General features: G+C 36.7%; 1 protein-coding gene across 3 annotated transcripts in view; it reads left to right on the plus strand.

Moving 5' to 3' along the window:
* UBR5 (ubiquitin protein ligase E3 component n-recognin 5) overlaps positions 1 to 15,241 on the plus strand; it is a 126,305-nt gene that overhangs the window by 85,824 nt on the left and 25,240 nt on the right. For all 3 annotated transcript variants that reach the window (XM_081070096.1, XM_081070097.1, XM_081070098.1), the window contains exons 26-40: positions 888 to 985; positions 1,834 to 1,982; positions 2,434 to 2,525; positions 3,102 to 3,248; positions 3,333 to 3,451; positions 3,525 to 3,651; positions 3,743 to 3,872; positions 4,947 to 5,107; positions 5,230 to 5,469; positions 8,896 to 9,019; positions 9,621 to 9,732; positions 10,833 to 10,964; positions 11,359 to 11,616; positions 12,172 to 12,440; positions 12,791 to 13,002. In XM_081070096.1, the coding sequence (XP_080926222.1) occupies positions 888 to 985; positions 1,834 to 1,982; positions 2,434 to 2,525; positions 3,102 to 3,248; positions 3,333 to 3,451; positions 3,525 to 3,651; positions 3,743 to 3,872; positions 4,947 to 5,107; positions 5,230 to 5,469; positions 8,896 to 9,019; positions 9,621 to 9,732; positions 10,833 to 10,964; positions 11,359 to 11,616; positions 12,172 to 12,440; positions 12,791 to 13,002 (2,370 nt within the window). The remainder of the gene's footprint in view (positions 1 to 887; positions 986 to 1,833; positions 1,983 to 2,433; positions 2,526 to 3,101; positions 3,249 to 3,332; positions 3,452 to 3,524; positions 3,652 to 3,742; positions 3,873 to 4,946; positions 5,108 to 5,229; positions 5,470 to 8,895; positions 9,020 to 9,620; positions 9,733 to 10,832; positions 10,965 to 11,358; positions 11,617 to 12,171; positions 12,441 to 12,790; positions 13,003 to 15,241) is intronic.

The following is a 15,241-nucleotide window of genomic DNA, read 5'->3' on the forward strand; positions in this document are numbered from 1 at the left end:
GGATTAAAATAGGCAAGAGTAGAGACTAGAGTCATATGTTTTGTATAGCCTTTACTGTGTGTGTTGCAATAAACTGAGCTAGAGAGTTGTTGAAAATGGACAAGAGATTAGATGCAAATGTAAAAAATTGATTTAGAAGGAAGACTTCGTGAAGAATCCAAGTTTTTTTGTCTTAGTTACTAGGGACAGAGATACTGTTGGCAGACATAGAGAAGTAAGGTAGAGAATAGGTTTGGGGAGAAAGATGATATTAGTGGTTAGATAGGTTGAATGTGAGGGTTCATTGGGAAATCCCAAGTAGATATATCAAATAAGCTAGTGTACATGTTAGAACTGTATTATCATCATAGAAGTGGTGGTTGTTATGGTGGATTAGAGATGGAGTCAAGAATAGCTGAGGAAATCCAGGAAGAAATAGAAATTCAGTGAAGAATACTGAAGGCATGTGTTTAAGAGAAAATACATACTAATAATAGCTAACATTTATTAAGTACATGCTATTTGGCAGGCATTGTGCGAAAAGCTTTTTTAAGTAACAATTTTAAATAATAATTTATTTAATCTTCACAGTCGCATGCGGTGGAGGCTATACCTGCCTAAACCCACATTTAGAAAGTATTAGTTTGATCCTAGAGCCCTCACTGGTTTATAGTGTCACTAAAAGAAAGGAGAGCCTGGTTTAGAAAGACAAGGTTTCCAGGGGTGGCTTTCTTTCTTAAGTGAGATAATATGAGACCAGAAAATACCACCAGTGATTTTCTTTTGAGTACATTATTTAATAAAATATAACTAGTTTTTGTGTCCCCATGAACATGTACTTCTTTTATAATCAGTATGCAAAAGTAATTGATAATTAATGTTTTCATGTATAATTTTTTTCGTTTTAGGGATGCAAGAGGGATGACCCCATTTATGTCAGCTGTAAGTGGCCGAGCTTATCCTGCTGCCATTACCATCTTAGAAACAGCCCAGAAAATTGCAAAAGGTGATTTATTTCAAGTCCTAAATGAGTTGTTTATTTTTAAATTTTAATAGATTTTCATCTATACTCATAATACCATAGTTATTCAAACCTAATTTCTGTATATGGAAATGATGTAATTGATTAGATACTACCAAGATAATTCTTTTGTGTATGTGTTGGTGTGTGTGTAAAATGCATATCTTTATACTTTTTTCAAGTGTATTATGTCTTCTAACTTTCCATCAAAAAGCAGCTGGCATAAATTTCATAAATTTAAAAAAATATCCATAATGGAATAGTATAATGATCTATCTTGTGAATATAAAGATGGATTACTGATAGAACCTGCTAGTGGTTAAAATGGTGGTAGTGATACAATTTTATAGAAATTATAGCCCAGTTGTCTTAATTGTTCTTCCTTCTGACTTGGAATTTCTGTTTAATAGAAAGCATTAAGGAATATCAGTTCCTGCCATCCATCTTTTAAAAGATTAAAGTAGTTATCCTTTTTAAAATAGTGGCTGTAAATAATTGACGTGGTTGTCTATTCTTTGTTAAATAGAGTTGGACCTTACGAATCCTAGCTGCATAAGGCAGAGCTAGAGACTCAGGTGGCCAATTTCCAATGTGTGATGCATTTGTATTGTCCTCATTTGTGGTTATGAGATAATTACGCTTTGTTTTACTTTGCACCAGAATTGACTGGATTTCCTTGCGTGTTAACTGTATATCAGTTTTTATATTAATATATAGTAGTTTCTGATTTATACTGTGTAAATGTTAGAGCTTTTCCATTTGAGGAAAGTAGTAGATAGCTGTGATTAAGTCCTTTCTTGATGTATGAATTACTGTGTTCTTAATATTTTTAGCTGAAGTATCCTCAAGTGAAAAAGAGGAAGATGTATTTATGGGAATGGTTTGCCCATCAGGTACCAACCCTGATGACTCTCCTTTATATGTCTTATGTTGTAATGATACCTGCAGTTTTACGTGGACTGGAGCAGAGCACATTAACCAGGTAGTGTTTTACATTTCCCTGTATTTATGCTGTCTTCAGGATTTTGTTTTTCCCTTTGACCATCACTAGTTATAAAATTCTCCAGAGAAAATTAATTTTTATCTAATTGCTAAACAAATGAGGCAAAGGAATTGATTGTTAAATTAGTTAGGGGACATCATGAAAATGAGAAATCTTCACTGGATATTGTAATCTGATCCACAACTCTTAATAGAGATTTTATAACTGTTATACTTTTGTTGGATAATGTAAATTACTTTTACCCTACTGGTAATATTTGATTTTCATTTGTCTAATATTGTAAAATATGTATTCGCTGTGACTGTTTCCAGATTACATTAATTTTGCTCTGCTATAATTGTGATTGAATTGTTTTAGAAACTAGCAGAAATAATTAGAATGATGAGATATACATACCATTCTTTAAAAAAGTATATCCTTTCAATTTCAGGATATTTTTGAGTGTCGAACTTGTGGCTTGCTGGAGTCACTCTGTTGTTGCACGGAATGTGCAAGGGTTTGTCATAAAGGTCATGATTGCAAGTGAGTACAATCTAGTTTATTTTAACATTATAAACTTTAGATTCATGTTGCTATATTGAAATAATCTATACCAAGTTATGTTTTGTTTCATAATTCAGAAAGCATGAGGTTTTCTCAAGTTGCTCTCTTTCAGCCAGTTTATGTTTTAAAATATTGTTCTTGATTTACAGTGTACTTTGAAATGTTTGTCCTTTAAATGAAAGTAAGCTAATATGCAAAGGAATGTGTGATCACACATTGTGACTAGCATCAGATTAATCGTTAGAGATACACATCCACAGACTGTTTTTGCCTGTGCTCTCCAGCCAGTCGTAGGCCCTGTAGTAGGGTTCACCAGCAGGAAATCGCTGTAGGCATTAAGAGAATCAGAGTGAATGTTTGGCTTCTGCCTCATTTACATCTTAAACTCAATGTAATAACCTTGCAATCTATCAGTGGAGTTAACATGGCTAGTTTATTAGCTTTCACAGGCCTAAGAAACAGTAAAATACCCCAGCACTAACATTTGCAGTGCCTGAGTGCCTTTGTCGTTTTTAAAAATTTCAGTTTTTATACTTGTGTATGAATTCTTTCTAGACTCAAACGGACATCACCGACAGCCTATTGTGATTGTTGGGAGAAATGTAAATGTAAAACTCTAATTGCTGGACAGAAATCTGCTCGTCTTGATCTCCTATATCGCCTGCTCACTGCTACTAACCTAGTCACTCTGCCAAACAGCAGGCAAGTGGGGTTTTTAGGACATAATTGAAAAAGCACAGCACAGTTAAGTAGCCTTTCCCCCCTCACAACAATGTTGTTTTGCAGGGGAGAGCACCTCTTACTGTTTTTAGTGCAGACAGTTGCGAGGCAGACAGTAGAGCATTGCCAGTACAGACCTCCTCGAATCCGGGAGGATCGTAACCGAAAAACAGCCAATCCTGAAGGTGAGCAAATCTCGCAGTTAGCCACACACGAAAAGCAGGTGTTTATTTTGTCTTACGCACTATTTCTTTTTAGATTCAGATATGCCCGATCATGATTTAGAGCCCCCACGATTTGCCCAGCTTGCACTGGAGCGTGTTCTGCAGGACTGGAATGCTTTGAAGTCTATGATTATGTTTGGGTCCCAGGAGAATAAAGACCCGTACGTATTCATTAAAACTTTTTTAGATTTATGTATTTCCCATGTTACTGTAGGTGGTTACAGTGCATTCTGTCTTTCCTTCCCCATCAAGTCTCAGTGCCAGCAGTAGGATCGGCCATCTTTTGCCAGAAGAGCAAGTATACCTCAATCAGCAAAGCGGCACGATTCGGCTGGACTGTTTCACTCATTGCCTTATAGTCAAGTGTACAGCAGATATCTTGGTAAGTCCTTTGAATGTTTACTTACAAGCACACGAAAAAGATATTTTTCTTAGTTGGCTTCCCACAATTGTACTAATCCAAACTCCTAAGTACTTATAAACTCCAATTAAACAGTACTTTATGGAGAATGAAATTTTGGGGGTGATTTAAACGTCAGTTAACATCAGAAGCTCCATTCTAAATAAATTCCTAAAATGTATTAAAAAAACAACAGCATAAAAATCTATGGAACAGTGTTAAGAATTAATAGTTACTAAGTGCAAACATTTTTAAGTACCCATTTTTGCTGTGAAATTAGAAAAAAACAAACTGCAAAACCCAATGCTGATGAGGTTATGGTAAAAAGAACACACTTATACACTGATGGGGTATTCTTTTGGAAATACCCCACTTGGTATTCTTTTGGAAAACAACTTGGCGATGTCAACAGCCATAAAAATATCATTGCCCTCAGAACTTGTCATAACTAACTTATGACGTGAGAATAATGTAATATGGAGAATAATGTAAAATTTAAAAATGGAAATACTTTATGGATCCAATAATAGTGGACTAGTGAATCAAGTTGTAGCTCATCCACTTATTTTAAGTCACATTTAAAAAAACAGAAAAATAACACGACATTGGTTGTTCTCTGTAATTAATATCTCTGCGATAGATGATGCTCAGAAGTGAGACCAGAAAGTAATAAGAATGGTTGTGACAGGGATGAGATTACAAATTTATTCATATAAAGAGTTGAATCTACTTTGCTATTTCAGTAAGTCCCCTATATTAAGAAGTGTATTCTTCCTCTGATTTGATATATTTGGTATTGTTCTTCTAAATAATTGATATACATAGGCCAATGGGTCAAAAAAAAGAATCAGATATTAGAGACCTACTATAGGTCAAGCACTGTCGTAGGCATGTGGCGTAAATTAATCACTGACTGTAAATGTTTTGGTTAAATTTACTTTGAGATTTTCATTATGAATTGTTAATGTTTAAAAGGTGTTAGAGCACTTTTTATTTTATGACTAATCATCTTATGAGGTGTCTCAACATTAATAGAATGATTACAATTTTTTAAAGCTTCTAGATACTCTACTAGGTACACTTGTGAAAGAACTCCAAAACAAATACACACCTGGACGTAGGGAAGAAGCTATTGCTGTGACAATGAGGTTTTTGCGTTCAGTTGCAAGAGTTTTTGTCATTCTTAGTGTGGAAATGGCTTCATCCAAAAAGAAAAAGTAAGGCATCCTTTTTGATTTTGACTTACATTATTTTGCACACATTTTTTTTGGTGAAAATTATAACATCATGTATATGAAAGGATTCATAAAAGATTCCTATATTTTCCTTTTTGCTCTAGCAACTTTATTCCACAGCCGATTGGAAAATGCAAGCGTGTATTCCAGGCCCTGCTTCCTTATGCTGTGGAAGAATTGTGCAATGTTGCAGAGTCACTGATCGTTCCTGTCAGAATGGGCATTGCTCGCCCAACGGCACCTTTCACCCTGGCCAGTACCAGCATAGACGCCATGCAAGGCAGTGAAGAACTGTTTTCAGTGGAGCCACTGCCACCACGACCATCATCGGATCAGTCTAGCAGGTAAGTTTGTACCTGGTAATAGATTCTGATTAATTCTCTCGCTGGAAATGTCATGTTTGGCTTACTAAAATCTTTGCATAAGCTCTCAGGTGGTATGCATGATCATTAGTGTAATAAATGGTAAAGATTTTACTTTGGAATTTGTGAAAGCACTTTAAAAATCACACATGTCTATATATCTAAGGTAATAGACATGTAGTGAGTTTTGTTTTTGTTTTGGAAAGGCACTGTTTTTATTATGCTCATAAAGTAAATTAGTAAAAAAGCTTACTTTAAACTTCTGTAGCCATCATTACTTTCTGTTTTTTCTTACTTTTAAGTATAGCCTGTTGGAAGGCCAAGTTGAGGAAGGAGAAGACATAACTTTCTCTGTGTCCAAAGACTTGGGCTACCTATTGTATAATCTAAATAACAATCAGAATGTTGGAATTTTTAAGTATTCTCTACAACAGCTGTATTATCTATGATAGAGCTAAAACAACTCAATAATAAAAAGATTTTAGGTATAAGATTATTTATTCTCAAATGTCATTCATCTTTTCCATTTATTTGATAGTTTCCCTAACTAGACTGTAAGCTTGTTGAGTCAGAATGTTTAGAAACTAAAGCTGAACATTCTAGTGTCTTTTATTTAGCACAGTGTTTCTCAAACTTTAATATACATGCAAGTCACTTGGGGATATTATTAAAATGCAGAGGTTGATTCTGGTAGTCTGGATGGGGCCTGAGATTCTGTATTTCTTGCAAACTGTCAGGTAATGCCAATGCTGCTGGTTTAGGGGCCACACTTTGAGTTGCAAGGCTCTAGAGATCTTTCGCAGATATTTGTTTATTTTATTTGGTTTTCTCACGTCTGATTTCATTACTCTATATAATGTTTTAATAAGGATCTTTAAGACCTAGGGACCCTTCTTCCACTTTTCTGAACATCTGTGTGTTAATAACTGGCCTGCGTCAGTATTTGGACAGTTCCCAAGACTTCATCCCTGGGTTTCATCTGGGTTGACGCTGAGTATCTGCTTTCACTATTCTCCTTATTACTTCCTGTGCCAGTATATGTGTACAAGTTTTCCATTATTGGCAGGTCTCGTAGGATATCCTGGAATCTAAATCCAGGTTTGTCTGTCAGAGCTCTCTTATGGTAACCTTGTCACTGATAGACTTCCATGATTTGCTGAAAACCGTTATAAATGAAGCCATGTATTTTCAGACTTGCCAAATATACACTATTAATCTAAAGCTTCTGCTAGTGAAATTTGCCTGGACTCCCTGTGGTGCTCCTGGTTTCTGAGCAACCCCCAGTTACTTAAGTAGTGTTTCTTTGTGAATTCTTTGCACACTGGGTTTTATTCCAGAATATTTTTTATGCAGGGCAAGGTGACAAAACTTGAAACTTAATAGGCACAGGCTCATGGGTACTCTTTAGAGATGAGATGATCCCAAAATCTATTCAATGCATAAAAACTGTTTATGTTCTGAAATAAAACCAGTGTGCAAAGAATTCACAAGGTAATACCACATAAGTAACTGGGGGTTCCCTAGAATCAGGAGCACCAAAGGGAGTCCTTGCAAGTACTATGTGCTCTGAGGCGCCCCTCCGGATTCCATTGTCCTTGTTTTATTCAGCCAGTCGCTCCTATCTCACAGGTGATCTCAATCGATAATCAGTAGATAACAGTGCTCATGTCTTCTACAACTGTTGATATAATATAGAAGTCCTTCACTATAATACAGTGTAATCAATCCTTCTATAGGGTATATTTTGACCAGTGTTCCAAGCATGTCTTAAATAAAAAGTACACACTTGACCAGTTTCTAGGATTTCTCTTGTGTTGGATGGTAGATGGTATTTATTACCCCATTGTGTATAAATTCTTATGTTAGTAGTTTTGCTTTTTCTGTTGCTTCCCTCCACCTCTTTAAAATGCTTATGTCCTTATTAATTTATCGGCGTCTACTCTATCTCCATGTCTCATATAATAACTGTTACTGAAATTTTAGTATGAGCTAGGAACTTTCCTAAGCATTGTGGATGCTTTACCTGTTTTAATCTTCCCAATAATTCACAGGTACCACTATCAATCGAATTTTAAAAGTGAGAAAACAGAGGCTCAAAGAAGTTAGGTAACTAGTCCTAGGTCACACAGCTATTGAAGTTTAGAGATACAGAAGTAGTTTAGAGATATTTAGAAATCATTCTAGACAGGTGTTTTTCTTTTTCCTGTTATAGTAGGCACAGTATTAAATGACAGAGTAGGGAGAAATTGCTGCTTGGTGGTTACTGATAGTGTCGAGGCATAGTATTAACCAACACTGAAGCCCACCCTACCTCACAAAGCAAATTGCAGTCCTAAACTCTCATGAGCACAGGCTTGAAGTTAGAAGTTCTCTGAAAAGACATGTTTCCTGTTTCTAACCAGTCATGGTTGATATTGGGAGTCTCTTAAAATCTGTTGCCCTTTCATAATTTATGTTTAGCTTCATGTATTTGAAGGGGACAGAAGAGAGGATTTCTATGATGTAACTTCCTATCTTGCTTAGAGCTCACACTGTCTCCTGTAAAATCTATGACTCCTTGAAACCCTTCTCATGCAAGAGACATATTTATTTGAAGGCTGAGTGTCTCAGTTCATGACTCTTGTGGACTGATTTGATTCTTGTTTTTCAGAGCAGCTGAGGTGAGGAAAAAAAAAACATTTAACAGTGTAAACACTTTAATTTCTTTTAGACTACGTTTTAAAATCCTAAATAAAAGGTAATAGGTAGGTCACAGGGTTATTTAGCAGCCACCTGCATTTTAAGCTGGGCTCTCTGGTTCTTCTCCCTTTTTTTTATAATGGAGGCATCTGTCCTTTCTGGGCTGTTTCCAAGTCTGATTTTTAGGGATGTGGAACTATTTTTGCCACCCTACCTTTTGTTGCGATCCTATTTTCAAATCACACATTTGAGCTGATGACTCCCCTCCACCCCCACACATATATCAGCAAGTCATTGGTTAATAAGCCGATACAAGGTAGGCTTTGTCACGTCTCTTACAGTGTAGGTCACTTATAGTATGCTCACTTGTTAATGGATGATGCTTCTATCAGAGTCTTTGGAAGTTGAGGACTGCTGGTGTTGAAAGCAATGGAAGGGGAAAACCTTCCCTTGTAGAATATTTCAGTGGGAAGGATTCATAAAAGTGTGCATTAACACAGATTTGAAAGGAATTACTAAAAAATAAAAACAACTCAGAGATATCTAAGTTAAATCTTTATGGTAAAATAATTACTTTGAGGTTTACATTTTCTGAGCAACTGTAGATTAGTTACTGGTTTTCAAGAAGTTTTAGGTCAGATTTAAAGTAGCGTCCCAGCGAGGAATCACATTGAGTAACAGTGAGAAGTGGCGGTGTGGCGCTGTGTTCTAACCTCCGATTCCTTCCAGCTCCAGTCAGTCGCAGTCGTCCTACATCATCCGGAACCCGCAGCAGAGGCGCATCAGCCAGTCGCAGCCTGTTCGCGGCAGAGATGAGGAGCAGGATGATATTGTTTCAGCAGATGTGGAAGAGGTGGTTTAATTGTTACAGTTGTGTCATTTGAGAGGCTTTGATTTGAGAGGGAAGGGGGGGTAGTCTAGAAGTTTTATTAATAGTATCTTACTGCTATTTAAATATGCGTTTGTTTCCAGCTCTTACATTTTTGTTATATGTTCTCATTTGTGGTTATACATCTTAAAATATTTTAATAGTCCTTGATTTACTGGATAATAGGAAATTGGAAACGTCAACTTGTTTTTACTTAAGGGTTAGTAGAAAAGATAGTCTCAATGTTAAAAAGAGTTTTAGTAGTTTTGTGCAATGTATTTGACGGTAGAGAGAATCCTGAATATGTAGTAGGTAAATTTTACAATTGCAGAAGTTAAAAAAAAACACTCCTCACACAATTGATATACTTCTAATTTTAGGGTTCAGCATATGGACAATAATCATATACTTTGGGCATAACAAAATAGCAAATTGTCACTAGGAAATGAAGGTTTTCAAAACTGCTTAGTGTTCAATTCCCTGTTTAGGGATCCTTCTATTTTTACTAGTTACTGTGGCGAAACACTGGGAGAGATGTGGGTTTATTGTGTACTTTGATGGCTTACAAATAAGATTGTGGATTTAGGTGGAGGTGGTGGAGGGTGTGGCTGGAGAAGAGGATCATCATGATGAACAGGAAGAACATGGGGAAGAAAATGCTGAAGCCGAGGGACAACACGATGAGCACGACGAAGACGGTATGCAGGTTATTTGAGAAATTATTCAGTATTAGTAAATCAGGTACCTTGGAAGAGATGCTAATACAGAGAAAAGCCCCATTTGACGTATAGTGAAATGTCCGACGTATTTTCTGCCAAGGGATTCTGTAGCACCTGTTTCAAAATTTTAGGAGGTAATATATACATATATATATATACATATATATATGTATATATATATATATATGCATGCTTATATAATATGTATATGTGTAAAATAATTTATCCTCTTCTCCCTTTACCTTTTGGTTTCAGTCACTTTTTTTTAAAAAAAGGCTTTTAGAAATTAAAAAAAATCAACTATATTTTGAAACATTTGGAAATTAGAGAAAAGAAAAACAAATGACCCACAATCCCACCCAGACACTAACAGTTTGTATTTTACTTTAAGTCCTCCCCTGTACCACCACATTCCTATGCATGTCTTTTAGATATTGTATATGTAATTGTAACTGTTTTCACTTATGATAATCATTTTGGCCATTTTGCTACATAGTCATCTTAATCATTTTTTTTTTTTTTTAAGCTTTTCAAAATTAATAGCTTTAATCTTAATCATTTTTATCAGTAGCCACAGGGTAGACATTTTTGGAATCAGCTTTATTGTGGTGTAACTGACATAGAATAAACTGCACATACTTAATTTAACATTTATAATTTTGTATGTTTTGACATGTGTAGATACCGTGAAATTGAAAGGATAGATTTTTTTTTAAACTTCCTTCCCCTTTTGGAAGCCCAGTATGTGAAGTGGGTGAAAATGGAGCAGTGGACCTAGCCCAGAGCTCTACCAACTGACTGAAATTCTTCTGCTCAACACCTTTTATATAAGGCTCTGCAGGACAGATTTTGAATTGATGTGTAGTAATCCACTGAGCACCATAATTTACCTAGTCACTCTTTTCCTGCTAAGCAGGCAGTTATACTTACTGCAGTTAGTTACCACTTCTCTCTGCCCTGCACCCCCATGCCCCTTACCTTCTTTTCCCACCCTTGGGATATTTTGGCATATCAGACCCTGTCTTGATCCACAGTGAGTCTATACTTCTCTTTTCTTCTTATTTAAATATATTTGCTAGGGAGTGACATGGAGCTGGACTTGTTAGCAGCAGCTGAAACAGAAAGTGACAGTGAAAGTAACCACAGCAACCAAGATAATGCTAGTGGGCGCAGAAGTGTTGTCACTGCAGCAACTGCTGGCTCGGAAGCAGGTATGTTACTTATCCTAGCAACTTTCTTGCTTATACTAAGACTATGTGTGTATTTAGCATGAATTGGTTAAACTATACTCAGTATGATATGCATGAGGGTGACAAAGCCTTTTTATAATTTTATCCTTATTCCCTATAGACAGTAGTAAAGAAGATATTATTGTAATCACCTTTTTTTTTTTTTTTGCTTTTCTGTTTTTTAAATAATGGATTGATTTTAAGGTTCATTAAAAAGAGTTCTTTCATAATTAAACTTAATTAGTGATGGTTTTGTGAGCTATTGAATACAGCTTGACATTCTGTCTATGTATATTTTCCTGAGTGAGGGGTTACACTGTTGTTTTAAATATCAACAAACTCACAATGGTTTTGTTTTTAAAAATAAAAAATGTAGGTGCAAGCAGTGTTCCTGCCTTCTTTTCTGAAGATGATTCACAATCAAATGACTCAAGTGATTCTGATAGCAGCAGCAGTCAGAGTGACGACATAGAACAGGAGACCTTTATGCTTGATGAGCCTTTAGAGAGAACCACGAGTAGCTCCCACGCCAGTGGTGCTGCCCAAGCTCCCCGTTCCATGCAGTGGGCTGTCCGCAACACCCAGCACCAGCGGGCAGCCAGCACAGCCCCTTCCAGCACCTCCACGCCAGCAGGCAAGTCTGAAAACTTGGTACTCCTGAGTGCTTAAGTAGGTGTTTTTTTTTTTAAATTATGCATCTTTATCTAGAGAAAACATTAAATAGTTTCATAATAGTTCTTTATTGGTTTGCTGAGTTCAGGTACAAAGATTATTTATATAGGCTTATGGCAGGGTTTCTCAATCTCTACACCATTGCTACTTTGGGCTTATTAGTTCTTTATTTGTATTCATTGTAGGATGTTTAGCCTTATCCGTGACCTCTACCCTCTAGATGCCAATAACAACCCCCACCCCTGTGTGACAACCAAAAATGTTTGCATACATTGCCAAATGTCCCCCTTTTGTGGGGGCAGTGGCAAAATTGCCTGTGGTTGAGGGCATTGTAGTAATTCTTGTGCCTCCCATCATTCTCCTCCCTAAATTAGTGTGGCTTAAGAAAAGTTTTTTGCTCAATTAGCACATTTGCTAATGCAGTTGATCTTTTAGCTTACTTAAATATATACAGTGCTAGAGAAACACAACTAAGAACTGACATTAGCTTATTGTGCTTGTCCTTTTTTCTTTATAGCAAGTTCAGCGGGTTTGATTTATATTGATCCTTCAAACCTCCGCCGGAGTGGCACCATCAGCACGAGTGCTGCAGCTGCAGCAGCTGCACTGGAAGCTAGCAATGCCAGCAGCTACTTAACATCTGCAAGCAGTTTAGCAAGGGCTTACAGCATTGTCATCAGACAGATCTCAGACCTGATGGGTCTTATTCCTAAGTATAATCACCTAGTATACTCGCAGATTCCAGCTGCTGTGAAATTGACTTACCAAGATGCAGTAAACTTACAGGTATGAAACCACTGAAAAGTTATTCATTCAAATATATATATTTTTGGCTGTCAATTATAAGAATTCCAATATAACAGGAATTGATGTTACAAATATTTAAATGTGTACATAATACCACTACAATGTCTTCACTTAACGTCATCAGTAGGATCTGCGACTTTAAGTGAAACGAAAGCAATTTGACCATACGCTAATTGATACAAACAAGAGTTAAGTTCCTACAGCGTCTCATCATCAGACAAAGTGTTATTCAAGGATCTCCTGTATATCGAATTTAACTTTATTTGGGTAGTTTTAACGATTTTAGTTTGGTTTTCACAGTTTTAACTATTTTAGTTTGGTCTTCATAGAACTATGTAGAAGAAAAGCTTATTCCCACTTGGAACTGGATGGTCAGTATTATGGATTCTACTGAAGCTCAATTACGTTATGGTTCTGCATTAGCATCTGCTGGTGACCCGGGACATCCAAACCATCCTCTTCACGCTTCTCAGAATTCAGCGCGAAGAGAGAGGATGACTGCACGAGAAGAAGCTAGTTTACGAACCCTTGAAGGCAGACGGTATGAAAGTCTCCATTTATGCTTGTATGTTTAAACAGAACCCTTATATTCTAGAAAGGTAGGACTTTTTGCATAAGACCTCACTCTGTTGTGAAGGAGGAAGTAAGTGCCTTGCATTACTTCTTTCACATTGTATAGCTGAAGCAAAACAAATTAGTTATAATCTAAGCTATTTTTTAAAAATTCATTTGTATTGTAGGATTCTGATACTAAATCCTTTTCATTTTTGAAGTAGTTGGTCTACATGCTTGTCTTACTATCCCAAGGCCTCCTCTTCTCCCCCTTGAAAGGCATACATTCATGGAAAGACTTAGTTTGACCACGATGAAATATGAATGTACTTTGTACTCGGGAAGAGGAATGTCTGTGTAATTATCAAAGCTGCCCTTTGATTTCTCAGATTTCTTTTTCCAGCCTGCTGAATCATAATTAAAGAATATTTCTTTGTGGATTTGTTGTGTTCTTTCTATTCAATTACAAAATAACCTTTCTCAGGACTAGAAGTTAGCTCAAACATTGATCACTGGAGTAGTGGCTGTGCCATATGGTGAAAGTGCCTGACCTGTAGTCAGAGTCCTGGGAGGTGGTGCTAAGTTTGGCTCAGGCTGCACAGCCTTGCTTCTCTGGGTGGATCATAAAGTAGGGAAGACAAGGTCTAGGAGACTGCTTAGGAAGCTTAATAAGACTGTGGTTGGAGCCTTCAAGAGAGACAGTAGTTCCTACAGTAGGATAATAAAGGTCAGGAAAGGAGGGAGAGAAGCTTTGAAATCTTATAAACAGAATTTAGGGCCTTGTTGAGGGGTGGAGCAGAAGGAGGCAGAATTTACATTTAGATTTGATTCTGAATAACTAACAGTAAAATAAAAGAAATGAGTGGAATGGGCATACTTGCTTTTGAGCGTGTTGAGAACTGGGAGAGAATTTGGTGGAAATGTCTAGTATGTAAAATTGAATTCTTGGCAGAGATCGGGCCCAGAGATAAAGATTTTGGAGACATCCGCTTTCCTATCCTAGGAAGCCTGTTCCACAAACAGGCACAAGCGTTGTCTTGATTAGGCTAGTCTACCCCGAAGAACAGAGTTCCGATAACATCTTTGTTGGTGATAGTGTTCTGCCCCTCTCTTTCTCTTGCTTTGGCTTTCACTCTAATATAACAGCTTTATTGAGATAGAATTCATATCATGCAATTCACCCAGTTCCAAAGTTTTGAGTATATTGCTGTTTGCAACCATCGCAATTAATTTTGAATATTTTCATTATCTCCACAAGAAATCCCGTAACTATTAGCAGTGCCCCCCCCCCCCCATTTTCCTCTACCTTCCAACCCTAGGCAACCACTCTCTGTCTCTAATTTGTCTATTATGGACATTTCTTATAGGTGGAATCATACGATATGTGGTCTTTTGTGCCTGGCTTTTTTTTACCTAGCATAATGGTTTTAAGGTTCATCCGTGTTTAGCATGTATCAGGACATTATTTCCTGGATATGGAAGGATTATATTCCATTGGATATGCCACATTTTGTTTATCCATTCATAAGTTGATGAACATTTGGGTGATTTTTGGCCACCTTTTAGCTATTATGGATATTGCTATGATGAACACTTGTGCACAGGTTTTTTTGTGGATATGTGTTTTCATTTATCTTAGGTATATACCTAGGAGTGGAATTGCTGGACCATATAGTAACTCTTTGTTTAACCTTTTGAAGAACTGCCCACCTCTTTTCCAGAGTGGAAAAGAGGGTTCCAATTTCTCCACATCTTTGTCAACACTTATTATCTGTCTTTTTTATTATAACCATCCCAGTGGGTGTGAAGTAATATCTCATGGTTTGATTTACATTTCCCTAATGGCTAGTGAGGTTGAGCGTCTTTTCATGTGTTTGTTGGCTATTTGTGTATCTTCTTTGGAAAATGTCTAGGTCCTTTGCCCTTTTCTACATTGGCTGGTCTTTTTATTGACTGGTGTTGGTTCTTTATATATTCTGGGTACAAGTTCCTTATCAAATATATGATTTGCAGAAATTCTGTCCCATTCTCTGGGTTATCTTTTCACTTTCTTGATGGTGTCTTTTGAAGGACAAAAGTTTTTAGTTTTGATAAAGTCCATTGCTGTCTGTTTTCTTTTGTTGCTTGTGCTTTTGATGTCGTTTTAGGCAGTGGTTCTCAAAGTGTGTTCCCCAGAACAGCAGCACTAGTATCACCCAAGAGCTTGTTAGAAATGCAAATTTTGGGGC

This window comes from Rhinolophus hipposideros (genome assembly GCF_964194185.1).
Source record: "Rhinolophus hipposideros genome assembly, chromosome: 13".
Lineage (NCBI taxonomy): Eukaryota > Metazoa > Chordata > Mammalia > Chiroptera > Rhinolophidae > Rhinolophus > Rhinolophus hipposideros.